This window comes from Oncorhynchus mykiss, chromosome 26, assembly GCF_013265735.2.
Source record: "Oncorhynchus mykiss isolate Arlee chromosome 26, USDA_OmykA_1.1, whole genome shotgun sequence".
Classification (NCBI taxonomy): domain Eukaryota; kingdom Metazoa; phylum Chordata; class Actinopteri; order Salmoniformes; family Salmonidae; genus Oncorhynchus; species Oncorhynchus mykiss.
Genome location: NC_048590.1, coordinates 23,934,022 through 23,961,164, shown reverse-complemented (window position 1 = coordinate 23,961,164; position 27,143 = coordinate 23,934,022). Strand labels below are relative to the sequence as shown.

Below are 27,143 nucleotides of genomic sequence, written 5' to 3'. Positions count from 1 at the left end.
AATTGCGTTAGTTTGGTCTTTTCTGATATTTTTTTCTCTGAAATCGCTTGTCTCTTCTCTGTTCCTTTCTGCTCTTTCTCCTGGACACAGACGGGAAGCCCATCGCCACCGACGTGGTTGTCCTGGAAACTAACCTGGTGATCCCCAACACACGGCGTTACCATGCGGGGGTCTACGTCTGCCGTGCCAACAAACCCAAGACCCGCGAGTTTGTCATAGCTGCAGCTGAACTGCACGTGCCAGGTAAGAAAAATAATATGTGAGTGTGAGAATGTGGTATAGTTTGCATGTTTGGCTTCGGTCTTAGAGATCTGGTTTGCATGTTTGGCTTCGGTCTTAGAGATCTGGTTTGCATGTTTGGCTTTGGTCTTAGAGATCTGGTTTGCATGTTTGGCTTCGGTCTTAGAGATCTGGTTTGCATGTTTGGCTTCGGTCTTAGAGATCTGGTTTGCATGTTTGGTTTCGGTCTTAGAGATCTGGTTTACATGTTTGACTTCGGTCTTAGCGCTCTGGTTTGCATGTTTGACTTCGGTCTTAGCGCTCTGGTTTGCATGTTTGGCTTTGGTCTTAGAGCTCTGGTTTACATGTTTGGCTTCGGTCTTAGAGCTCTGGTTTACATGTTTGGCTTCGGTCTTAGAGCTCTGGTTTGCATGTTTGGCTTCGGTCTTAGAGCTCTGGTTTGCATGTTTGGCTTCGGTCTTAGAGCTCTGGTTTGCATGTTTGGCTTCGGTCTTAGAGCTCTGGTTCGCATGTTTGGCTTCGGTCTTAGAGCTCTGGTTTACATGTTTGGCTTCGGTCTTAGAGCTCTGGTTTACATGTTTGGTTTCGGTCTTAGCGCTCTGGTTTGCATGTTTGGTTTCGGTCGTTCAGCTCTGGTTTGCATGTTTGGCTTCGGTCTTAGAGCTCTGGTTTGCATGTTTGGCTTCGGTCTTAGAGCTCTGGTTTGCATGTTTGGCTTCGGTCTTAGAGCTCTGGTTTGCATGTTTGGCTTCGGTCTTAGAGCTCTGGTTTGCATGTTTGGCTTCGGTCGTACAGCTCTGGTTTGCATGTTTGGTTTCGGTCTTAGAGCTCTGGTTTACATGTTTGGTTTCGGTCATAGAGCTCTGGTTTACATGTTTGGCTTCGGTCGTACAGCTCTGGTTTACATGTTTGGCTTCGGTCGTACAGCTCTGGTTTACATGTTTGGCTTCGGTCTTAGCGCTCTGGTTTGCATGTTTGGCTTCGGTCGTACAGCTCTGGTTTACATGTTTGGCTTCGGTCTTAGCGCTCTGGTTTACATGTTTGGCTTCGGTCTTAGCGCTCTGGTTTACATGTTTGGCTTCGGTCTTAGAGCTCTGGTTCGCATGTTTGGCTTCGGTCGTACAGCTCTGGTTTACATGTTTGGCTTCGGTCTTAGAGCTCTGGTTTACATGTTTGGCTTCGGTCTTAGAGCTCTGGTTTACATGTTTGGCTTCGGTCTTAGAGCTCTGGTTCGCATGTTTGGCTTCGGTCGTACAGCTCTGGTTTACATGTTTGGCTTCGGTCTTAGAGCTCTGGTTTACATGTTTGGCTTCGGTCTTAGCGCTCTGGTTTACATGTTTGGCTTCGGTCGTACAGCTCTGGTTTACATGTTTGGCTTCGGTCTTAGAGCTCTGGTTTACATGTTTGGCTTCGGTCTTAGAGCTCTGGTTTACATGTTTGGCTTCGGTCTTAGAGCTCTGGTTTACATGTTTGGCTTCGGTCTTAGAGCTCTGGTTTACATGTTTGGCTTCGGTCTTAGAGCTCTGGTTTACATGTTTGGCTTCGGTCTTACAGCTCTGGTTTGCATGTTTGGCTTCGGTCGTATAGCTCTGGTTTGCATGTTTGGCTTCGGTCGTACAGCTCTGGTTTGCATGTTTGGCTTCGGTCGTACAGCTCTGGTTTACATGTTTGGCTTCGGTCGTACAGCTCTGGTTTACATGTTTGGCTTCGGTCTTAGCGCTCTGGTTTGCATGTTTGGCTTCGGTCGTACAGCTCTGGTTTACATGTTTGGCTTCGGTCTTAGCGCTCTGGTTTACATGTTTGGCTTCGGTCTTAGCGCTCTGGTTTACATGTTTGGCTTCGGTCGTACAGCTCTGGTTTACATGTTTGGCTTCGGTCTTAGAGCTCTGGTTTACATGTTTGGCTTCGGTCTTAGAGCTCTGGTTTACATGTTTGGCTTCGGTCTTAGAGCTCTGGTTCGCATGTTTGGCTTCGGTCGTACAGCTCTGGTTTACATGTTTGGCTTCGGTCTTAGAGCTCTGGTTTACATGTTTGGCTTCGGTCTTAGCGCTCTGGTTTACATGTTTGGCTTCGGTCGTACAGCTCTGGTTTACATGTTTGGCTTCGGTCTTAGAGCTCTGGTTTACATGTTTGGCTTCGGTCTTAGAGCTCTGGTTTACATGTTTGGCTTCGGTCTTAGAGCTCTGGTTTACATGTTTGGCTTCGGTCTTAGAGCTCTGGTTTACATGTTTGGCTTCGGTCTTAGAGCTCTGGTTTGCATGTTTGGCTTCGGTCTTAGAGCTCTGGTTTGCATGTTTGGCTTCGGTCTTAGAGCTCTGGTTTGCATGTTTGGCTTCGGTCTTAGAGCTCTGGTTCGCATGTTTGGCTTCGGTCTTAGAGCTCTGGTTTACATGTTTGGCTTCGGTCTTAGAGCTCTGGTTTACATGTTTGGTTTCGGTCTTAGCGCTCTGGTTTGCATGTTTGGTTTCGGTCGTTCAGCTCTGGTTTGCATGTTTGGCTTCGGTCTTAGAGCTCTGGTTTGCATGTTTGGCTTCGGTCTTAGAGCTCTGGTTTGCATGTTTGGCTTCGGTCTTAGAGCTCTGGTTTGCATGTTTGGCTTCGGTCTTAGAGCTCTGGTTTGCATGTTTGGCTTCGGTCGTACAGCTCTGGTTTGCATGTTTGGTTTCGGTCTTAGAGCTCTGGTTTACATGTTTGGTTTCGGTCATAGAGCTCTGGTTTACATGTTTGGCTTCGGTCGTACAGCTCTGGTTTACATGTTTGGCTTCGGTCGTACAGCTCTGGTTTACATGTTTGGCTTCGGTCTTAGCGCTCTGGTTTGCATGTTTGGCTTCGGTCGTACAGCTCTGGTTTACATGTTTGGCTTCGGTCTTAGCGCTCTGGTTTACATGTTTGGCTTCGGTCTTAGCGCTCTGGTTTACATGTTTGGCTTCGGTCTTAGAGCTCTGGTTCGCATGTTTGGCTTCGGTCGTACAGCTCTGGTTTACATGTTTGGCTTCGGTCTTAGAGCTCTGGTTTACATGTTTGGCTTCGGTCTTAGAGCTCTGGTTTACATGTTTGGCTTCGGTCTTAGAGCTCTGGTTCGCATGTTTGGCTTCGGTCGTACAGCTCTGGTTTACATGTTTGGCTTCGGTCTTAGAGCTCTGGTTTACATGTTTGGCTTCGGTCTTAGCGCTCTGGTTTACATGTTTGGCTTCGGTCGTACAGCTCTGGTTTACATGTTTGGCTTCGGTCTTAGAGCTCTGGTTTACATGTTTGGCTTCGGTCTTAGAGCTCTGGTTTACATGTTTGGCTTCGGTCTTAGAGCTCTGGTTTACATGTTTGGCTTCGGTCTTAGAGCTCTGGTTTACATGTTTGGCTTCGGTCTTAGAGCTCTGGTTTACATGTTTGGCTTCGGTCTTACAGCTCTGGTTTGCATGTTTGGCTTCGGTCGTATAGCTCTGGTTTGCATGTTTGGCTTCGGTCGTACAGCTCTGGTTTGCATGTTTGGCTTCGGTCGTACAGCTCTGGTTTACATGTTTGGCTTCGGTCGTACAGCTCTGGTTTACATGTTTGGCTTCGGTCTTAGCGCTCTGGTTTGCATGTTTGGCTTCGGTCGTACAGCTCTGGTTTACATGTTTGGCTTCGGTCTTAGCGCTCTGGTTTACATGTTTGGCTTCGGTCTTAGCGCTCTGGTTTACATGTTTGGCTTCGGTCTTAGAGCTCTGGTTCGCATGTTTGGCTTCGGTCGTACAGCTCTGGTTTACATGTTTGGCTTCGGTCTTAGAGCTCTGGTTTACATGTTTGGCTTCGGTCTTAGAGCTCTGGTTTACATGTTTGGCTTCGGTCTTAGAGCTCTGGTTCGCATGTTTGGCTTCGGTCGTACAGCTCTGGTTTACATGTTTGGCTTCGGTCTTAGAGCTCTGGTTTACATGTTTGGCTTCGGTCTTAGCGCTCTGGTTTACATGTTTGGCTTCGGTCGTACAGCTCTGGTTTACATGTTTGGCTTCGGTCTTAGAGCTCTGGTTTACATGTTTGGCTTCGGTCTTAGAGCTCTGGTTTACATGTTTGGCTTCGGTCTTAGAGCTCTGGTTTACATGTTTGGCTTCAGTCTTAGAGCTCTGGTTTACATGTTTGGCTTCGGTCTTACAGCTCTGGTTTGCATGTTTGGCTTCGGTCGTACAGCTCTGGTTTGCATGTTTGGCTTCGGTCGTACAGCTCTGGTTTACATGTTTGGCTTCGGTCTTAGAGCTCTGGTCCTTTTCAGTAAATTGTAATATATGCTGCTGTGAAGGATTACATTTTTTTTTCCTAAGAAGGATGTTTCTCTATGTGCATTCTCCCAGCCCCACCAGTAATCCTCCAGCCCCCAGAGACGGTGTCTCTCTCTCGGGGAAACACAGCCAGGTTTGTGTGTAACAGCTCTGGGGAGCCTCCCCCGGCGCTGCACTGGCTGAAGAATGGCAAGCCGGTCAAGTCTAACGGACGGGTGAAGACCCAGAGCCCTGGGGTGCTGCTCATCAACCAGCTGGGCCTGGACGACACAGGGTACTACCAGTGCATCGCTGACAACGCTCTGGGGACGGCCTGCGCCACAGCCAAGCTGTCTGTCATTGTGAGAGAGGGTCTACCCAGCCCACCACACCAGCTCTCTGCCACGCCCCAATCAAGCACCACCGCCCTCCTCACCTGGGAACGGCCTGAATACAACAGTGACCAGATTATAGGCTTCTCTGTGCACTACCAGCCCACTTCAGGTGTGTGTGTGTGTGTGTGTGTGTGTGTGTGTGTGATGGACAAACCTACAGGCTTGTACGTATGATATCTATCCACAAGGACGCTAGCTAGTTTCAAGTGTATAGGCATTAACATACATAGGTGCCTGGTTCCTTGGTAGCATGGTAGATAATGACACTGTCAGGTCAGGCTGAGTGTGTCCTGTGCTCCTGGTAAAACACAGAACTTGTGTGGTCCACAGGCTCTGATCACATGGAATACCAGTTTGCTGTGAACAACGACACCACAGAGTACCATGTGAAGGAGCTACTGCCACACACAGCCTATACCTTCTACGTGGTGGCCTACTCCCCCATGGGAGCCAGCCGCCCGTCACGGCCCGTCACCGTGGAGATGCTGGAGGACGGTGAGTAGGCGTGAAGACCACAGACCTCACTTCTCAAAGGAAAATAACAGTGACACGGTTAGATCTAATCCATACAACAAATATGAGTCATTGTACACTTGAGAATAAATAGACCGCACGGCACAGTCAACTGTAATACGACCTATATTATGCACCAATGACGCACAAAAGTAGATATTGTTGCCCGTCAACTAACTATGTGATTCTACTTGGTTGCTAAGAGCTAATGTAATTAATAAAGTAGTTTAGTAAACTGCAGAATAGAATGGTTGATGTATGGATACTAAGAGTGTCCTGTACCTGATCTGACATGCTGTACTCCCCTGTGCCCCTCCAGAGAATATGATCGGCTACTTAAGTCACCAGTCACTAGATCAAGGGTTAGCTGTAATGACACGTTAATACCAAGAATGTCCTGCCATGCTCCACCCCACAGTACCCAGTGCCCCTCCACAGCTGTCCCTGCTCAGCACCTCCCCTACAGACATCAGAGTGATGTGGCTGCCCCTGTCCTCCCAGCACAGCAGAGGAGCTGTCACCCGCTACCGCATCGACTACTCCACACTGGAACAGGGTGAGCCCAGCGCCATCTACTGTCACGGAGGCCACAGTACTACACTGCTGTCCTGTGTTATTGCAACACTGTCTGGTATTAGAAAGTGGTGGTACATGTGTTCATGTTTCAGGAAGAACAATTGTGGATTTTAAACATTAAGTATTGAAGGGTGACTTAGGGTATAAGCCCAAAGCATAAAGTGTTCTGTTCTATCCATGGTATACAATGAGTCATCAGGTCTTACATAATAGGATAATGGATTGTGGTGATAGTGTGCCATGAGTGGCCTTTCAAGAAGATGGGTTGCATCTAATGTGTGTGTGTTTACTGCAGTGAACAACGTGTTTTCTGTGGAGGTGGGGGGGAATGAGACTCAGCTTACCTTGCGGGAGCTGCAGCCTAACCAGGCCTATCGGCTGCGGGTGGCGGCGGGAACGGGAGCAGGCTTTGGTGTGCCGTCAGAGTGGAACCAGCACCACACCCCAGCCCACTTTAACCACAGCATGGGTGAGACCTCTCTGTCTGTCTGTCTGTGTGTGTGTGTGTGTGTGTGTGTGTGTGTGTGTGTGTGTGTGTGTGTGTGTGTGTCTCACTCTCTCTCACACACACACACCCTTCAACTTCAGCATCAATATCCACCACAATAAGTGACCTGACCCGGTATGGTCCTTAACCTTTATTTATCCAGGTAATCTCATTGAGAACATTTCTTTTTCAAGATAGACCTGGGTCCAATCAAGACAGCAGCAGGGGGAACAAAGTTTCAGAAAATTCAAATCCAAAAATCACATTTTATACACGTGTTTAGCAGATGTTATTGCGGGTGTGGCGAAATGCTTGTCAGGCATGCAGTAATAACAAGCACACCATAAACAAATGATAGATGTAGTCAAACTGATATCCATATATATTATTATTATTATCCTTGTACATAAGAGCAGCCTCCACCTTCCCATTCTCATGCTAGAACTATCACGTTTCAGGAGAAGACTCAGGTGCAGACAGTGTCGAAGTAACAAACGTTTATTACTAGAACAGGGGTCAGATAAAACGACAGGTCAAGGGGTAGGCAGAGGTCAGTAATCCAGATCAGAGTCCATAAAGTACAGAACTGCAGGCAGTCATGGGGTCAGGGCAGGCAGAGGTCAGTAATCCAGAGTGGTGTGACAAGGTACAGAACGGCAGGCAGTCATGGGGTCAGGGCAGGCAGAGGTCAGTAATCCAGAGTGGTGTGACAAGGTACAGAACGGCAGGCAGGCTCAGGGCAGGCAGAATGGTCAAGAACCAGGAAAACTGGGAAAGAGGAACTAGAAAAAGATGAGCAATGGGAAAAACGCGGGTAGGCTTGATGAACAAAGCAAACTGGCAACAGACAAACAGAACACGGGTTTAAATACACTTGGAATAATGTGGAAAATGGGCGACACCTGGAGGGGGGTGGAGATGAGCACAAAGACGGGTGAAACAGATCAAGTATACTAGCACTGAAAATAACACTGCGGCCTTCCATTCAAGCTGACTGTTCATGGCTGGGCAGTGTCATGTTGTTGAATACACCTTCACCTACACATTTGCATCAGCCATACAATTGCTCTCCATTCAGGGGCAAGGCAACATTGCTGACTGTGCCTCTTACAATGTATGTGTCTGAGGTTCTTGGTAAAGGCAGAAGATCAATTTCGAAGAAATGAACAGACATCTATTCAATCCTTTTCTATACAGTGACTAAGCTCTCACGAATGCCTTTCATTCACATGAGAAGAAAATCTGTTAATACACACAAGAAGATCATCTTACTGAATTGTCAGTTCATGTGAATAATGGCTGGAATAGAAGAAATGGAATGGTATTTGAACACACACAAACCAGTTGATACCATTCCATTAATTATCATAAGCTATTACTATAATCCCATCCTCCCCAATTAAGGCGGCACCTGTTCTAGATACAGGTCTATAGAATTATATGATTTAATGTTATAGTCATTAGGAGATTGTCAAATTGAGTTGGTACAATAAATCAATGTCTGGATCTTGTTTTGTTGAATCATGTTATAAGCTCCAGTAACGTTGTTTCACGCTGGCTCCTTGTTTGCTTTTCGTCTTTCCCAGTGATCTTTGCTCCCACAGAGCTGAAGGTTAGGGCCAAAATGAACTCTCTCCATGTCACATGGCAGCCCCCGCCCAATCACACGCAGATCTCCGGCTACAAGCTCTTTTGCAGGGAGGTGGTTGGTGAGGAGCTGACCAATGGGGAGGCTCATCCTGAGAGGGAGAGGGTGAGGAGGATGGAGGCCCACACCATCAAGCTCCGCAAGAGGGTCAAACATCATGAGGTCTCTAGTCTGGGTGAGTCTGGGATGTTCACATGCCAGTGTTGTTCAAATCCCTTCCTACTGGTCCAGGTGATAATATTTGTTTGGAAAAATGTGACTCTTAATAACATGTTTGGACTTGTGGTCATTATGCCAGGCTTTCTTGTGGTTATGTAAAATTTGGTGTGTTTACGTTTCTATATATTTCTCTGTGTGTGTCAGTCCCTGACAGACTATATGAAGTGAAGGTGTGGGCCTTCAATAAGCAGACGGATGGCTATGCTGCAGGATGGAAGGGCAGGACGGAGAAGGCACATGGCAAAGGTGTGTCTATTCATTCATCGGTGTGTGTGTGTGTGTGTGAGTTTGTGTGTCAGTCTATTCTGTCTGTCAGTGTTAACCTCTCTGATCTCCCAAACCCGGATCCGGTATCGTGACTACAGCCTCAAGCTCATTACCATAACGCAACGTTAACTATTCATGAAAATCGCAAATGAAATGAAATAAATATGCTAGCTCTCAAGCTTAGCCTTTTGTTAACCTTTCTGATCTCCCCATCCCGGATCCGGGATCGTGAATACAGACTCAAGCTCATTACCATAACGCAACGTTAACTATTCATGAAAATCGCAAATGAAATGAAATAAATATGCTAGCTCTCAAGATTAGCCTTTTGTTAACAACACTGTCATCTCAGATTTTCAAAATATGCTTCTCAACCATTGCAAAACAAGCATTTGTGTAACAGTATTGATGGCTAACGTAGCATTTAGCATTAGCATTCAGCTGGCAACATTTACACAAAAAAACAGAAAAGCATTCAAATAAAATAATTTACCTTTGAAGAACTTCAGATGTTTTCAATGAGGAGACTCTCAGATAGCAAATGTTCAGTTTTTCCTGAAAGATTATTTGTTTAGGACAAATCGCTCCGTTTTCTGCGTCACGTTTAGCTATGAAAAAACCCCTGTATCCAGGATTGTGTAAATCTATCAGCAAGCTCATTAGCATAACACAACGTTAACTATTTATGAAAATCGCAAATGAAATGAAATAAATATCTCTCAAGCTTAGCCTTTTGTAAACAACACTGTCATCTCAGATTTTCAAAATATGCTTCTCAACCATAGGAAAACAATCATTTGTGTAAAAGTAGCTAGCTAGCGTTAGCATTTCGCGTTAGCATTTAGCGTTAGCATTAGCGTTAGCATCCAGCACGCAACATTAACAAAAACATAAAAGCCTTCAAATAAAATCATTTACCTTTGAAGAACTTCTGATGTTTTCAATGAGGATACTCTCAGTTAGATAGCAGATGCTCAGTTTTTCCAAAAAGATTCCTTGTGTATTAGAAATAGCTCCGTTTTATACATCACATTTGGCTACCAAAAAAAATCCGAAAATTCAGTCCTCAAAACGCGAACTTTTTTCCAAATTAACTCCATAATATCGACTGAAAACATGGCAAACGTTGTTTAGAATCAATCATCAAGGTGTTTTTCACATATCTCTTCATTGATACATCGTTCTTGGACACATGGTTTCTCCCCTATATCAAATGGATAGGTACGAGCAGCTGGCAATTGCGCACCGAATTCCACGCAGGACACCAGGCGGACACTTGGAAAATGTAGTCTCTTATGGTCAATCTTCCAATGATATGCCTACAAATACGTCACAATGCTGCTAAGACCTTGGGCGAACGACAGAAAGTGTAGGCTCATTCCTTGCGCAATCACAGCCATATAAGGAGACAATGGAAAACAGAGCTTCAGAAATTCTGCTAATTCCTGGTTGATGCATCATCTTGGTTTCGCCTGTAGAATGAGTTCTGGGGCACTTACAGACAAAATCTTTGCAGATTCTGAAACTTCAGAGTGTTTTCTTTCCAAAACTGTCAAGAATATGCATAGTCGAGCATCTTTTCGTGACAAAATATTGCGCTTAAAACGGGAACGTTTTTTATCCAAAAATGAAATAGCGCCCCTAGAGATCTAACAGGTTAAAGAAAGTCTGTACAATACCAATATTTGTGTATAAACTGGCAGTGTGTTTTTGCAGCGCCGCCTAAGGGGAACCCCCCTCCCCTGCCCCCCAGCAGCATCAAGGCTACAGCCAACAGCTCCACATCCATCTGGCTGCGCTGGGAGAAACCTCGCTTCAGCAACGTCCGCATCATCAACTACATCGTACGCTGCAGCCCGGCGGGCATCAGAAACGCATCGCTTGTGTCCTACTACACCAGGTCAGTGGTTCCAAACACAAACACAACACATCTCCTGGTCTCTTACTACACCAGCTCAGTCAGGGACCATTCCAAACACAAGACATCTCCTGGTCTCTTACTACACCAGGTCAGTCAGGGACCACCACCACCCCAAACACAACACATCTCCTGGTCTCTTACTACACCAGGTCAGTCAGGGACCACCACCACCCCAAACACAACACATCTCCTGGTCTCCATACTACTCCTTCTCTGTTCCGCGGGTGATGTGGAGGTAAACCCAGGCCCTGCATGTCCCCAGGCACCCTCATTTGTTGACTTCTGTGATCGAAAAAGCCTTGGTTTCATGCACGTCAACATCAGAAGCCTCCTCCCTAAGTTTGTTTTACTCACTGCTCTAGCACACTCTGCTAACCCTGATGTCCTTGCTGTGTCTGAATCCTGGCTCAGGAAGGCCACCAAAAATTCAGAGATTTCCATACCCAACTATAACATCTTCCGTCAAGATAGAACTGCCAAAGGGGGAGGAGTTGCAGTCTACTGCAGAGATAGCCTGCAAAGTAATGTCATACTTTCCAGGTCCATACCCAAACAGTTCGAACTACTAATTTTGAAAATTACTCTCTCCAGAAATAAGTCTCTCACTGTTGCCGCCTGCTACCGACCTCCCTCAGCTCCCAGCTGTGCCCTGGACACCATTTGTGAATTGATCGCCCCCCATCTAGCTTCAGAGTTTGTTCTGTTAGGTGACCTAAACTGGGATATGCTTAACACCCCGGCAGTCCTACAATCTAAGCTAGATGCCCTCAATCTCACACAAATCATCAAGGAACCCACCAGGTACAACCCTAACTCTGTAAACAAGGGCACCCTCATAGACGTCATCCTGACCAACTGGCCCTCCAAATACACCTCCGCTGTCTTCAACCAGGATCTCAGCGATCACTGCCTCATTGCCTGTATCCGCTACGGAGCCGCAGTCAAACGACCACCCCTCATCACTGTCAAACACTCCCTAAAACACTTCTGTGAGCAGGCCTTTCTAATCGACCTGGCCCGGGTATCCTGGAAGGACATTGACCTCATCCCGTCAGTTGAGGATGCCTGGTCATTCTTTAAAAGTAACTTCCTCACCATTTTAGATAAGCATGCTCCGTTCAAAAAATGCAGAACTAAGAACAGATACAGCCCTTGGTTCACCCCAGACATGACTGCCCTCGACCAGCACAAAAACATCCTGTGGCGGACTGCAATAGCATCGAATAGTCCCCGTGATATGCAACTGTTCAGGGAAGTCCGGAACCAATACACGCAGTCAGTCAGGAAAGCTAAGGCCAGCTTCTTCAGGCAGAAGTTTGCATCCTGTAGCTCCAACTCCAAAAAGTTCTGGGACACTGTGAAGTCAATGAAGAACAAGAGCACCTCCTCCCAGCTGCCCACTGCACTGAGGCTAGGTAACACGGTCACCACCGATAAATCCATGATTATCGAAAACTTCAATAAGCATTTCTCAACGGCTGGCCATGCCTTCCGCCTGGCTACTTCAACCTCGGCCAACAGCCCCGCCCCCCCCCGCTGCTCCTCGCCCAAGCCTCTCCAGGTTCTCCTTTTCCCAAATCCAGATAGCAGATGTTCTGAAAGAGCTGCAAAACCTGGACCCGTACAAATCAGCTGGGCTTGACAATCTGGACCCTCTATTTCTGAAACTATCCGCCACCATTGTCGCAACCCCTATTACCAGCCTGTTCAACCTCTCTTTCATATCGTCTGAGATCCCCAAGGATTGGAAAGCTGCCGCAGTCATCCCCCTCTTCAAAGGGGGAGACACCCTGGACCCAAACTGTTACAGACCTATATCCATCCTGCCCTGCCTATCTAAGGTCTTCGAAAGCCAAGTCAACAAACAGGTCACTGACCATCTCGAATCCCACTGTACCTTCTCCGCTGTGCAATCTGGTTTCCGAGCCGGTCACGGGTGCACCTCAGCCACACTCAAGGTACTAAACGATATCATAACCGCCATCGATAAAAGACAGTACTGTGCAGCCGTCTTCATCGACCTTGCCAAGGCTTTCGACTCTGTCAATCACCATATTCTTATCGGCAGACTCAGTAGCCTCGGTTTTTCGGATGACTGCCTTGCCTGGTTCACCAATTACTTTGCAGACAGAGTTCAGTGTGTCAAATCGGAGGGCATGCTGTCCGGTCCTCTGGCAGTCTCTATGGGGGTGCCACAGGGTTCAATTCTCGGGCCGACTCTTTTCTCTGTATACATCAATGATGTTGCTCTTGCTGCGGGCGATTCCCTGATCCACCTCTACGCAGACGACACCATTCTATATACTTTCGGCCCGTCATTGGACACTGTGCTATCTAACCTCCAAACAAGCTTCAATGCCATACAACACTCCTTCCGTGGCCTCCGACTGCTCTTAAACGCTAGTAAAACCAAATGCATGCTTTTCAACCGATTGCTGCCTGCACCCGCATGCCCGCCCAGCATCACCACCCTGGATGGTTCCGACCTAGAATATGTGGACATCTATAAGTACCTAGGTGTCTGGCTAGACTGCAAACTCTCCTTCCAGACTCATATCAAACATCTCCAATCGAAAATCAAATCAAGAGTCGGCTTTCTATTCCGCAACAAAGCCTCCTTCACTCACGCCGCCAAGCTTACCCTAGTAAAACTGACTATCCTACCGATCCTCGACTTCGGCGATGTCATCTACAAAATGGCTTCCAACACTCTACTCAGCAAACTGGATGCAGTCTATCACAGTGCCATCCGTTTTGTCACTAAAGCACCTTATACCACCCACCACTGCGACTTGTATGCTCTAGTCGGCTGGCCCTCGCTACATATTCGTCGCCAGACCCACTGGCTCCAGGTCATCTACAAGTCCATGCTAGGTAAAGCTCCGCCTTATCTCAGCTCACTGGTCACGATGGCAACACCCATCCGTAGCACGCGCTCCAGCAGGTGTATCTCACTGATCATCCCTAAAGCCAACACCTCATTTGGCCGCCTTTCGTTCCAGTACTCTGCTGCCTGTGACTGGAACGAATTGCAAAAATCGCTGAAGTTGGAGACTTTTATCTCCCTCACCAACTTCAAACATCAGCTATCTGAGCAGCTAACCGATCGCTGCAGCTGTACATAGTCTATTGGTATATAGCCCACCCATTTTCACCTACCTCATCCCCATACTGTTTTTATTTATTTACTTTTCTGCTCTTTTGCACACCAATATCTCTACCTGTACATGACCATCTGATAATTTATCACTCCAGTGTTAATCTGCAAAATTGTAATTATTCGCCTACCTCATGCCTTTTGCACACATTGTATATAGACTCCCCCTTTGTTTTCTACTGTGTTATTGACTTGTTAATTGTTTACTCCATGTGTAACTCTGTGTTGTCTGCTCATACTGCTATGCTTTATCTTGGCCAGGTCGCAGTTGCAAATGAGAACGTGTTCTCAACTAGCCTACCTGGTTAAATAAAGGTGAAATAAAAATAAATAAAAAAAATACACCAGGTCAGTCAGGGACCATCCCAAACACAACACATCTCCTGGTCTCTTACTACACCAGGTCAGTCAGGGACCACCACCACCCCAACACAACACATCTCCTGGTCTCTTACTACACCAGGTCAGTCAGGGACCATTCCAAACACAACACATCTCCTGGTCTCTTACTACACCAGGTCAGTCAGGGACCACCACCACCCCAAACACAACACATCTCCTGGTCTCCTACTACACCAGGTCAGTCAGGGACCACCACCATTCCAAACACAACACATCTCCTGGTCTCCTACTACACCAGGTCAGTCAGGGACCACCACCACCCCAACACAACACATCTCCTGGTCTCTTACTACACCAGGTCAGTCAGGGACCATTCCAAACACAACACATCTCCTGGTCTCTTACTACACCAGGTCAGTCAGGGACCACCACCACCCCAAACACAACACATCTCCTGGTCTCTTACTACACCAGGTCAGTCAGGGACCACCCCCAACACAACACATCTCCTGGTCTCTTACTACACCTGGTCAGTCAGGGACCACCCCAAACACAACACATCTCCTGGTCTCTTACTACACCAGGTCAGTCAGGGACCACCACCACCCCAACACAACACATCTCCTGGTCTCTTACTACACCAGGTCAGTCAGGGACCATTCCAAACACAACACATCTCCTGGTTTCTTACTACACCAGGTCAGTCAGGGACCATCCCAAACACAACACATCTCCTGGTCTCTTACTACACCAGGTCAGTCAGGGACCACCACCACCCCCAACACAACACATCTCCTGGTCTCTTACTACACCAGGTCAGTCAGGGACCACCACCACCCCCAACACAACACATCTCCTGGTCTCTTACTACACCAGGTCAGTCAGGGACCACCACCACCCCTAACACAACACATCTCCTGGTCTCTTACTACACCAGGTCAGTCAGGGACCACCACCACCCCCAACACAACACATCTCCTGGTCTCTTACTACACCAGGTCAGTCAGGGACCACCACCACCCCCAACACAACACATCTCCTGGTCTCCTACTACACCAGGTCAGTCAGGGACCACCACCACCCCAACACACCACATCTCCTGGTCTCTTACTATACCAGGTCAGTCAGGGACGATCCCAAACACAACACATCTCCTGGTCTCTTACTACACCAGGTCAGTCAGGGACCACCACCACCCCCAACACAACACATCTCCTGGTCTCTTACTACACCAGGTCAGTCAGGGACCACCACCACCCCCAACACAACACATCTCCTGGTCTCTTACTACACCAGGTCAGTCAGGGACCATTCCAAACACAACACATCTCCTGGTCTCTTACTACACCAGGTCAGTCAGGGACCATCCCAAACACAACACATCTCCTGGTCTCTTACTACACCAGGTCAGTCAGGGACCATCCCAAACACAACACATCTCCTGGTCTCTTACTACACCAGGTCAGTCAGGGACCACCACCCCAAACACAACACATCTCCTGGTCTCCTACTACACCAGGTCAGTCAGGGACCACCACCCCCAACACAACACATCTCCTGGTCTCTTACTACACCAGGTCAGTCAGGGACCACCACCACCCCCAACACAACACATCTCCTGGTCTCCTACTATACCAGGTCAGTCAGGGACCACCACCACCCCAACACACCACATCTCCTGGTCTCCTACTATACCAGGTCAGTCAGGGACCACCACCACCCCAACACACCACATCTCCTGGTCTCTTACTATACCAGGTCAGTCAGGGACCATCCCAAACACAACACATCTCCTGGTCTCTTACTACACCAGGTCAGTCAGGGACCACCACCACCCCCAACACAACACATCTCCTGGTCTCTTACTACACCAGGTCAGTCAGGGACCACCACCACCCCAACACACCACATCTCCTGGTCTCTTACTACACCAGGTCAGTCAGGGACCACCACCACCCCAACACACCACATCTCCTGGTCTCTTACTATACCAGGTCAGTCAGGGACCATCCCAAACACAACACATCTCCTGGTCTCTTACTACACCAGGTCAGTCAGTGTCCACCACCCCCAACACAACACATCTCCTGGTCTCTTACTACACCAGGTCAGTCAGGGACCACCACCACCCCCAACACAACACATCTCCTGGTCTCCTACTACACCAGGTCAGTCAGGGACCATCCCAAACACAACACATCTCCTGGTCTCTTACTACACCAGCTCAGTCAGGGACCATCCCAAACACAACACATCTCCTGGTCTCCTACTACACCAGGTCAGTCAGGGACCACCACCCCCAACACAACACATCTCCTGGTCTCTTACTACACCAGGTCAGTCAGGGACCACCACCACCCCCAACACAACACATCTCCTGGTCTCCTACTACACCAGGTCAGTCAGGGACCATCCCAAACACAACTCATCTCCTGGTCTCTTACTACACCAGGTCAGTCAGGGACCATCCCAAACACACCACATCTCCTGGTCTCTTACTACACCAGGTCAGTCAGGGACCACCATCCCAAACACAACACATCTCCTGGTCTCTTACTACACCAGGTCAGTCAGGGACCACCACCCCAAACAAAACACATCTCATGGTCTCCTACTACACCAGGTCAGTCAGGGACCACCACCCCAAACACAACACATCTCATGGTCTCCTACTATACCAGGTATCCAGCTCATTTTAGAGGAAAATGGAAGTTCCAAATTCCATTATCTGTAATATTTCTTCCAGAATGGCTAAATCGATATTCAGGTTATGAATGGAAGGAAGGACGTGCAAGTTTTCCCATTTGTGATTCATTCTTTCATTATTTTTTTCTCTCCCAAACTGTGTTTTGCAGCTCTGCTCAGGAGATCCTCTTGGGGGCGCTAAAACCCTACACCCGCTATGAGCTGGCTGTGCAGTCCAATGGAGGAGACGTGGTTGGTCCCTTCAGCGCCACCGTGGAGGAGTCCACTCTCACTGACAGTAAGTCTCGCCTGTTCTCATCAGTGTAGTGGACAAATCTGTGCATCCAGTGTAACATAAAGGTGGATGCTTGCGTTCAGTATGCTCTGTCGCTCACTTTCACTTCCTCTGTGTGGGTGTTTTTGTTTCTGACAGAGGTGTGTAGTTCGTTGGTGTATGTGTGTTTTTTTGTTTTACTATCCTTGTGGGCACCAGAAGTCCTCACAAGTATAGTAAAACAAGGAAAATACGGACCAGGTGGGTTGATTTTGACGGCCCCCACAGCGAAAAATGCTATTTTAGGCTTAGGGGTTGGGTTTAGGGTTACAATTAGGTTAGGGGTTAGGAGTTAAGGTTAGGTTAGTTTTAGGGTTAGAGGTTTGGGGTTATGGTTAGGGTTACGGTTAGGTCAAGGGTTAAGGCTAGGGTTAGATTTAGGGTTAGAGAAAATGGGATTTTGGATGGGAATCAATTATTTGGTCCCCACAAGGATAGCAATACAAAACTGTCTATGTGTGAGACTGAGCAAGTGTGATTGAGGCAGGTTAACAGAGAAGGGATTCATCTTTAGGGGCGTAGGGAGATAATTGGCAGGGCCCGTCAATCAGTTCAGCCATGTGGTGTCAGGGAGGAGCCAGGGACGAGTGCTGTTCTAGGTTCAAGTCCTCTCTGTCTTGTTCATTATGATCTAAAATGTCAAACTGATCCTAGATCAGCATTGAGACGCTTTGTGAATAATGGCCAGGAGGGGCCAGTCAGCACGGGATTCATTACCAGGGCAACGAAGTAGGGGTCTTTGGTTTGACACAGCCGGGGTAGCTGCCTGCCGGATCCCATACTACCACCCTCTGTCACCTGAGACCCAGTCCCTGCCCTCAGCCCCCACTTTATGACCAGGTGGCAAGGGCACCTTGTCCCAGAGGGGTGTCACACCTGTCCCAGCCAGCCACACAAAGCCTGTGTGGCCAGCCCGCTGTTGTGCTTTATTTCTGTGGTGTGATTACTGACTCCCCCCCCACCCCCTGTGTCCCCAGTACCCTCCACCCCCCCAGCGGAGCTGCAGCTCAGTGCCTTGGACTCCTCCTCTGTGTTGGTGAACTGGCGCCCGCCTGTGGAGCCCAATGGCATCATCATCAGCTACAGGATCCTATACACCATCAACCTCAGCCAGCCTGAGCACCTGTGGAACAACCTCTCCCAAGATGGTGGGTGGTTGAAGCTGCGGCTGTTGCGAGGAACTGTGTGGGTTCTATAAGTGGATGCAAATGAGACTGTTAATGACTCACACACTTACCTCCCTCTCCCTCTCTCTCCCTCCCTCTTAGGGACCATCATGAGTGCTGAGGTAGCAGGGCTGTCTAGTGGGACACAATACTTCTTTAAGATGAGGGCATCCACTGAGGTGGGGGTGGGGCCTTACTCCCCAGTGAAGGATGTGCACACTCCTCCCAGGAAATATGGTGAGTGGGTCTACTGTCTACTGTGATGGTGTGTGTGTCATTACTTACATAAGTATTTCCTAACACACACACACACACACACACACACACACACTCACACAGAGTCCTTTAAAGTGGTTAATCCATCCCTGCCAGTGGGGCAGAGAAGCCTGCAGGAGGCTGTCACTTTGGGGAGCCTGTGTCATATCTCTCCTCACTCTCTGGCCTTCTGAGGTGAATATTAAAGGGGTGGCCTCAGCACACGCTGCACCCAGAGAGCTCTGTGACTCAAATTCATATCTGATTTTGAGAAGCAGAAGAGCTGTGGATGACACCTTGCCTATAACCACGGTGAAGGGGCCTGTGACAGAGCGGCTCATTCTATGGCGGCTTGGCAGGGAAAAAGAAAGAAGGATATGTGCACACTGTTGAATACTACTGCAGTTTCATTGGGCTTCTCAAGGAGACCTCCATCAGTCATTATCTATTTGTAGCCCAATTACACTTTGTCCATCAGAGAATAATGAGCACAACAGCTAAACTCGAGCATCTAGAAGCAAGCCAGGCGAGAGCAGAAGAAAAAGGTCACAACATTGGCGCTAGGGGAGTCCATCCTCCTCTGGGAGACCATCTAAGATGACCGAGTAGCAGGTTTATTCTGGTCCTGCTGAGTAGTAAATGCAATGTGATTGTGGGCGGGCGAGAGCGGAGCGAGCACCATCTGTCCTCTCTCCACTCTGCTGCCAGATAGACAGCAATTGCCCAAGCTCAATTAATATCTCCCTCCCTGGAAGTGTGAATTGGTTCCTTCATGGCCCGCTGAAATTGATTGAGCGGTGGAATCCGGCTGTCATCATACTACATATACACTATATTATCATTCATCCTCCCACTTACCTTCTGTTCTCTAACTGCGTCCTGTGCTGACAGGTTCAGATACTCATCCAGTATCTCGTCTGTTTTCTCTCCCCGTTTCCTGCATGCCTTTCCTGGGCTGTTCTCTGTTCTCTATAGAGCTGGACATCCATGCAGTGACAGGCATCATAGTTGGTGTGTGTCTGGGGCTGCTCAGCATGCTCCTTTGTATGTGTGTCAGCTTCCGCAACGGCAAGGCCAGGTAAGAAGAGGCCACCTGAAAGCAAATGACTGTCTATTTTAGTATGTCTACTTTAGTATGTACGTCTAGGATTTGAGGATCATTAAGCTTTCACTGGCATTGTAAGATTTAAGGGTGTGTGTGTGTGTGTGTGTGTGTGAAGCTGCAGCAGCAGAGAGACAGACAGGCAGATGTTGGGGAGTGTGTCCTGAAAGACAGAGCACCACAGATGGCTGCTGCTCTTGGTCTATTATGAAGCTGTGCGGTTAATGAGCAGGAAAGAATATGAAACAAAAGTCATGTTTGCCTGCATTGGGTTTGGCAGGGAGAGCAGTAAACTGATTTAAATAGAAGTGGAGGTTTTGGAGATGTTTTATATAGCTACAGAATTAGGATGACTTTTGTGTGAGACCCAGGGGGGGTCCATGTCTTCATGCTGCACATTTGACATTTCAGATGTGAATAATTTTGAATAATTTTGCATTAATATGGAACAACTATTATTACTGTCTGTTTTGGTATTTAGCTCATTTGAATTCCAGTGTGTACTATATATAGTGAATCCAGCTAGCCATCACAATTTGAGGTGGAGTGACAATATTTTGTTCATCCTACTGTTATAGTTGTAATGACTGTCTATGACAATGCATTCCTCATATTTGTTTTTAAAAGGATACTTTGCCAACATCCCAATGAGGCCTTCCTTTATCTACTTCCCCAGAGGCAGATGAACTCATGGATACCATGTCCATGTCTCTTTGTCCAGTATGAAGGAAGTTAGAGGTCATTTCACTTTAGCACAATGACTAGAAGTCTATGGTATCTGCTAGCATGTTAGTATATACAACGCCGATACCAATTATTGGAGGACCAAAAAAAGCCAATGCCGATTTAATCGGCCGATTTAAAAAAATAAAAATAATAAAAATAAGTGTTTATTTGAAATAATGACAATTACAACAATACTGAATGAACACTTATTTTAACTTAATATAATACATCAATAAAAATCAATTTAGCCTCAAATAAATAATGAAACATGTTCAATTTGGTTTAAATAATGCAAAAACAAAGTGTTGGAGAAGTAAATGTGCAATATGTGCCATGTAAAAAAGCTAACGTTTGAGTTCCTTGCTCAGAACATGAGAACATATGAAAGTTGGTGGTTCCTTTTAACATGAGACTTCAATATTCCAAGGTAAGAGGTTTTAGGTTGTAGTTATTATAGTATTTATAGGACTATTTCTCTCTATACCATTTGTATTTCATATACCTTTGACTATTGGATGTTCTTATAGGCGCTTTAGTATTGCCAGTGTAATAGTATAGCTTCCGTCCCTCTCCTCGCCCCTACCTGGGCTCGAACCAGGAACACATCGACAACAGCCACACTCGAAGCAGCGTTACCCATTGCTCCACAAAATCCGCGGCCCAAATGAGTGACGTTTGAAACACTATTAGCGCGCACCCCGCTAACTAGCTAGCCATTTCACATCGGTTACACCAGCCTAATCTCGGGAGTTAATAGGCTTGAAGTCATAAACAGCGCTGTGCTTGCGAAGAGCTGCTGGCAAAACACACGAAAGTGCTGTTTGAATGAATGCTTACGAGCCTGCTGCTGCTTACCACCACTCACTCAGACTGCTCTATCAAATCATAGACTTAATTATAACATAATAACGCACAGAAATATGGTCGAATCCGGAAACTATCATCTCGTAAACAAGACGTTTAGTCTTTCAGTGAAATACGGAACCATTCTGTATTTTATCTAACGGGTGGCATCCCTAAGTCTAAATATTCTTGTTACATTGTACAACCTTCAATGTTATGTCATATTTACGTAATATTCTGGCAAATTAGTTCGCAATGAGCCAGGCGGCCCAAACTGTTGCATAACAACTACTCTGGTGCAATGAACAGAAGAGAAGTGACACAATTTAACCTGGTTAATATTGCCAGCTAACCTGGATTTCTTTTAGCTAAATATGCAGGTTTAAAAATATATACTTCTGTGTATTGATTTTAAGAAAGGCATTGGTGTTTATGGTTAGGTACAGTCGTCCAACGATTGTGCTTTTTTCGCAAAATGCACTTTTGTTAAATCATCCCCCAGCGTTGCATCGATTATATGCAACGCAGGACACGCTAGATAAACTAGTAATATCATCAACCATCTGTAGTTAACTAGTGATTATGATTGATTGTTTTTAATAAGATAAGTTTAATGCTAGCTAGCAACTTACCTTGGCTTCTACTGCATTTGCATAACAGGCAGGCTCCTCGTGGAGTGCAATGAGAGGCAGGTGGTTAGAGTGTTAGACTAGTAACCGTAAGGTTGCAAGATTGAATCCCAGAGCTGACAAAGTAAAAATCTGTCGTTCTGCCCCTGAACAAGGCAGTTAACCCACCGTTCCTAGGCCATAATTGAAAATAAGAATTTGTTCTTAACTGACTTGCCTAGTTAAATAAAGGTAAAATAAAAAAAATGTATTCTCTTTGTCCACTGTTTCCCCAGTAAAGCATCAATATTGCAATGCAGCTCTGCTCTAGTGCAGTTCATGTCTCTTATTTGATCCCGCTGCAGGCAGACAGGTCCCCCACGTCCGCTTTCGCTGTTTGATTGCATTGCTTTGTTTGCTATCCCATTCCTGTCAATCAACGTGGAGACCAGATAAACACAGACCATCACAGGCCGTCATTGAAAATAAGAATGTGTTCTTAAAACTAGTTAGGCGGGACGCAAATGTCTCAACTGGCCAATTGCCAGGGAAAATGCAGAGCGCCAGATTCAAATAAAGTACTATAAAATTCTAACTTTCATTAAATCACACATGTAAGATACTCAATTAAAGCTACACTCGTTGTGAATCCAGCCAACATGTCAGATTTTTAAAATGCTTTTCGGCGAAAGCATAAGAAGCTATTATCTGCACCATCTGCACCAGCAGTAAGCAAAGGAGTTAGCATATTTCAACCCTGCAGGCGCTACACAAAACGCTGAAATAAAATATAAAACATCCTTTACCTTTGACGAGCTTCTTTTGTTGGCACTCCAATATGTCCCATAAACATCACAATTGGTCATTTTGTTCGATTAATTCCATCCATATACATTAAAAATGTCCATTTTATAAAGCGCATTTGATCCAGAAAAAAACAGCTTACAAAAAACGCAACGTCACTACAAAATTTTTCAAAAGTTGCCTATAAACTTTGCCAAAATATTTACTACTTTTGTAATACAACTTTAGGTATTTTTAAACTTTAATAATCAATCAAATTGTAGACGGAGCAATCTGTGTTCAATACAGGAATGAAAACAAACCAGCGCTGCTTTTCAAGTCTTGCGCAACTCACAAAAGTGTTACCCAGTTCCGAGTTGGCCTACTTCTTCATTGCACAAAGGAATAACCTCAACCAAATTTCAAAGACTGGTGACATCCAGTGGAAGCGGTAGGAACTGAAAACAGGTTCCTATGAAGTATCCCTTGGCAATGACAACCCAGGGAACAGAGAGGGGAAACATTTTTTATTCTGAACAGTTAGTCCTCTGGGTTTTGCCTGCTACGTAAGTTCTGTTATACTCAGACATGATTCAAACAGTTTTAGAAACCTCAGTGTTTTCTATCCACATATATGAGTAATATGCATATCTTATATTCTTGGCATGAGTAGCAGGAAGTTTAAATTAGGCACGCTATTTATCCAACAGTGAAAATTCTGCCCCCTAGCCCCAATTATTAACTGACTTGCCTAGTTAAATAAAGGTGTAAAAAAAATCGGCAAAATCTGCATCCGAAAATACAGATTTCCAATTGTTATGAAAACTTGAAATCGTCCCTAATTAATCGGCCATTCCGATTAATCAGTCGACCTCTAATACCTATAGACTTCCAGGCATTGCACTAATGCTAGTTAGCATTGGCTCGCGAAACTACCTCCAACTTCCTTTGTACTGGACGCAGAGACATACAAATGGTATCCACGAGTTCATCTGACTCTGGGGAAGTCAATAAAGGGCTTCATTGGAAAAATCCAGACGTTTTCCTATAAAAACCACAATTGTTAATGATCATCCTTGTTTTTATACTGTGCTCTGAGGTTAAACCATGTGCAGTGACATAACTCTAATCCTTAACCTGTGTCACTCCTCTGTGCTGTGTAACCAGAGAGGTGTCTGAAGGGCTGGACTCCACTGCTCTGCCCCCACAGTACCATCATGGGTGTCGGTCTGTGCCCACCATGGTGCCAGAATGCAGTGATTGCCATGAGCTAGAGACCCTGATGCCCCTGGGCAGCCTGGACCATGAACATGACTGCGCCCAGCCCCTCACAGAGCCCACTGAGGAGCACAGCCTCATGGGTAATGTAGGAATAGGGGACGATGCCCTAGGAGCTGAGCTCATGGTGAGTAGTCAGGACACTAGATACCACACTAGAAACAACTACAAATATAGTACTTTTCAAGATTACTTGTTGAGTCGTGTTTTTCTTCTGACCTTGTCATTCTCCAGGCTGCTTGGAATGGGTCAGTTAGTCGTAACTGGGCCAACCGGATCTCCAAATACAGGGATACCATCACAGAGGACTCTCCAACGCTCAACAATGGAACTTTGGACATGGACACCACAGAGAATGGCAAGGTGTGTGTGTGCGTGTGTGTGTGTGTGTACAAGAATAAGAGGTAGATGGGGTAGAAAGTGGTTTGTGTGTGCAAGCATGCGTCTAGAAGAGCAGTAAGAGCTGGTTTAGAGGTAGAGTGGTGTGTGTGAGAGCTGAACAGGAAGTAATGAAACAGTGAACGAGGTGTCAGGATGACGTATAGCTAATTAGAATGTGACACTGGCTGAAAGCTGAATGAGCCGCTTGATCGTGCATCTGATAAATGAATTACTCTGCCACTGTTAAGGCACTCTCATACCCTTCAAAAGTGTAGGAGGGGAAAGCTGTAATTAATCTATAATGAATCCCTCGTTTATTTTGCAGTCACACCTCATACCACCACTGCTCTATTTTACTGGTGACATTTCAGTCGCATTCTCAGTAATTTCATTTAGAGAATGGTAAGCAGTTCAGAAAGCTGGATAGCATAGCAAGAAATAATGACTGTGTTTATAATTGTATTATGGCTGCCTTTCAGTTATGATTGACACCACTGGTGTAAGTTCATTTACAGTTCTATGTTAATACAGAACAACAGGAGTACAAACACACTGCCTTGTAGGACTCCACTGTTACATGGGCTGACTGTATGAAATTAAATCATTAAATATCTGCTAACTGTGTGTGGTGTGTTTCAGGGCAACCCCGAGGACCAACTGGACTCCTCCCTGTGCAGTAGTAACCAGGTGGAGGCAGAGGTCATAGTTCACTCTGAGCTGAACGACCTGGAGAAGGAGCAGCAGGAGGCGCAGAGTGACACGGAAGAGCACTCTCAGGCCACCAGGGGGCCTTCACTGTCCGAGGCAGCTTACTCCCCAGTCAGACAGCCTGCCCAGGCCCCTTTACACCCAAAGGGGACACAACATCCAGGGGAGCCAGTGAGACAGCCTGCCCAGGCACCACATCTTCTAGAGGAGCCAGTCAGTCAGGCTGCCCAGGCACCACAACTTCTATCACCAGGGGAGGAGTCCCTACAGACACAACCCCTACCCAAGGTCCCATCCGGCCCTGTCCTGGAGCCAGTGTCCAATCATAATGGGCAGCCAGAGGGCATTGTTGGGGGCATGGTGGGCGTGGCAGCGCAGCTGACTGTAGATGTGGGGCGGCACCCGGAAATGGGGCTCACCAACGGCTTCCACTCCACCAAGCCCCTGCGGCCAGGGCAGGAGACCCTGGGGAATGGGGACTCCAGACACTGCCCCCCTCCCCCGGCCCCCTCTCCTTTCGTCAGCGCCGGCCTTGTCCACTCTAACTCAGCAGTGCACAGCTACCTGTGCCCTTAGCAAGAGGAACAAACCCCCACACAAAGACCAACTGGACTTCTTTCTTTTTCTCATCCACGATGAATCAAATGTTTTGTTTTTTAAAGCACCTCAGTATCTGATTTTCTTCTTCCTGGCTCAGTACTTTGAATCCATTGTTTTATATGTGTATATATACAGTATATATTTTTTAGTGCTAGTATGTATGGGTATTCATTTTGTTGCATAGCAGCAGTATGTTAGTCTGGCCTTAATCTGTACTTTGCTACAGGCTCCTATTACAGACGTACGATGACGGAATCATAGTGTAGAAAGCAGGATATTCCTTTTTTCATAAGCCTTGACCTGTTGGACTCTTAGAATGAGCGTGGGCGTGTGGTACTTCAAGACCTACCTTTGGTCAGCTGATGGTGGTGGAGAGGCTCTTGATTCAGCACCATGGATGAAGATAGAGCAGAACCGTGACCATGTGGCCCTTTCACTCTCACTCTGGCTCCTTTCAAATGACTGAGCTGTTCCTATTGGCTGTTCCACTGTATGGATGCTGCCTGCCCCAGCACCAGGAAAGAAGCCTTATATTTAGACACAGACCTGTCTCTCTCTCTCTCTCCAACCTCCTGCTGTCTCAGGATCCACACACACATTCCCTGAATGGAGCTTGGGGGTCTCAGGTGCCTAATATTTTAGGAGCATTTTTAACCTCTGTTTATTTATATAGATGATTATATTCAATAAAAATAGGACAAATATGTTGAAAAGGGAAAATAAATTAGACAATTGAAGATCATTTTGAAGGAACCGCATATAGTACATGTAGTTGATATAGGTAGCATTATTTTGGGGGGGAGGACTAGATGAGATGTGCAGGTGTATGACAAAATAACACATCTTATAGCAGCGGTCTCCTGGTTTTGCTCCCAGTCAACAGCACTACCTCATTTCTTTACAGGACGGTTTGTTGGTGATTTTAATTGTGTCATGCAGATAGGTGCATCTTTTAGAATCTGTTTTTTAACTGTTTAATTCATAGCCTTCACTACTTTCAGGAATCATTTCCTGTCCCCTTCTTTCTGTATACATCGATGCGTATTCCCTACAGGAAATGACACGTATGGTACATAACGGCCTGTCTCAGATCTCTGTTTATTGCCCTTTTCCCCCTTTATCAGTCGTTCCATTAGATTTGAGTTTCCAACTGTCGTCACATCTACTTTGGACCGGAAAAGATAAACATTTTTAATTGACCAATTACCGCAAATCACTTTTCAACTTAGGTAAATAATGCAGCATTTTAGTTACCAGGCCTAATATATGGTAGCTTGTTACTAGACCTACTACATATGAACAAGGCTCCGTCAGGAGGCCTCATCCTTTGTGATGCCATCTCACTCATCCTTTCTCAGCTGTGTCTAAGCTCCTCCCTCTGCAGGTGAGGGGGATGGAAATATCATAGAGAAATAGACCTAGAAACCACTTCTATTTTCAGCCATATTTCCCGTCTTTCTTTGTACTTTTGACTCTCGCCAGCCTGAGGTCTTTCACAATATCACATGTAAAGTCTACACCCCTTTGAACTTTTTTCAAATTTTTTTGTGTTACAAAGTGGAATTAAAATGGATTTAATTGACATTTTTATATACTCTGTCATTTTAAAGTGGAAGAAAAATTCTATTTTTTTTAAAGATTCATGAAAAAAACGAACTTTAATATAACTTGTTAGGTAAG

General features: G+C 46.3%; 1 protein-coding gene across 2 annotated transcripts in view; it reads left to right on the top strand.

Annotated features, from left to right (window-relative positions):
* LOC110506447 (immunoglobulin superfamily DCC subclass member 4-like) overlaps positions 1 to 26,540 on the top strand; it is a 63,782-nt gene extending 37,242 nt beyond the window's left edge. For both annotated transcript variants that reach the window (XM_036963663.1, XM_036963662.1), the window contains 15 exons: positions 91 to 243; positions 4,563 to 4,973; positions 5,195 to 5,359; positions 5,796 to 5,933; positions 6,249 to 6,422; positions 8,027 to 8,263; positions 8,452 to 8,553; positions 10,291 to 10,474; positions 16,850 to 16,977; positions 17,991 to 18,161; positions 18,282 to 18,416; positions 19,410 to 19,512; positions 23,664 to 23,901; positions 24,009 to 24,137; positions 24,795 to 26,540. In XM_036963663.1, the coding sequence (XP_036819558.1) occupies positions 91 to 243; positions 4,563 to 4,973; positions 5,195 to 5,359; positions 5,796 to 5,933; positions 6,249 to 6,422; positions 8,027 to 8,263; positions 8,452 to 8,553; positions 10,291 to 10,474; positions 16,850 to 16,977; positions 17,991 to 18,161; positions 18,282 to 18,416; positions 19,410 to 19,512; positions 23,664 to 23,901; positions 24,009 to 24,137; positions 24,795 to 25,439 (3,113 nt within the window). In that variant the 3' untranslated portion in view covers positions 25,440 to 26,540. The remainder of the gene's footprint in view (positions 1 to 90; positions 244 to 4,562; positions 4,974 to 5,194; positions 5,360 to 5,795; positions 5,934 to 6,248; positions 6,423 to 8,026; positions 8,264 to 8,451; positions 8,554 to 10,290; positions 10,475 to 16,849; positions 16,978 to 17,990; positions 18,162 to 18,281; positions 18,417 to 19,409; positions 19,513 to 23,663; positions 23,902 to 24,008; positions 24,138 to 24,794) is intronic.
* The last annotated feature ends 603 nt before the right edge of the window (positions 26,541 to 27,143 follow it).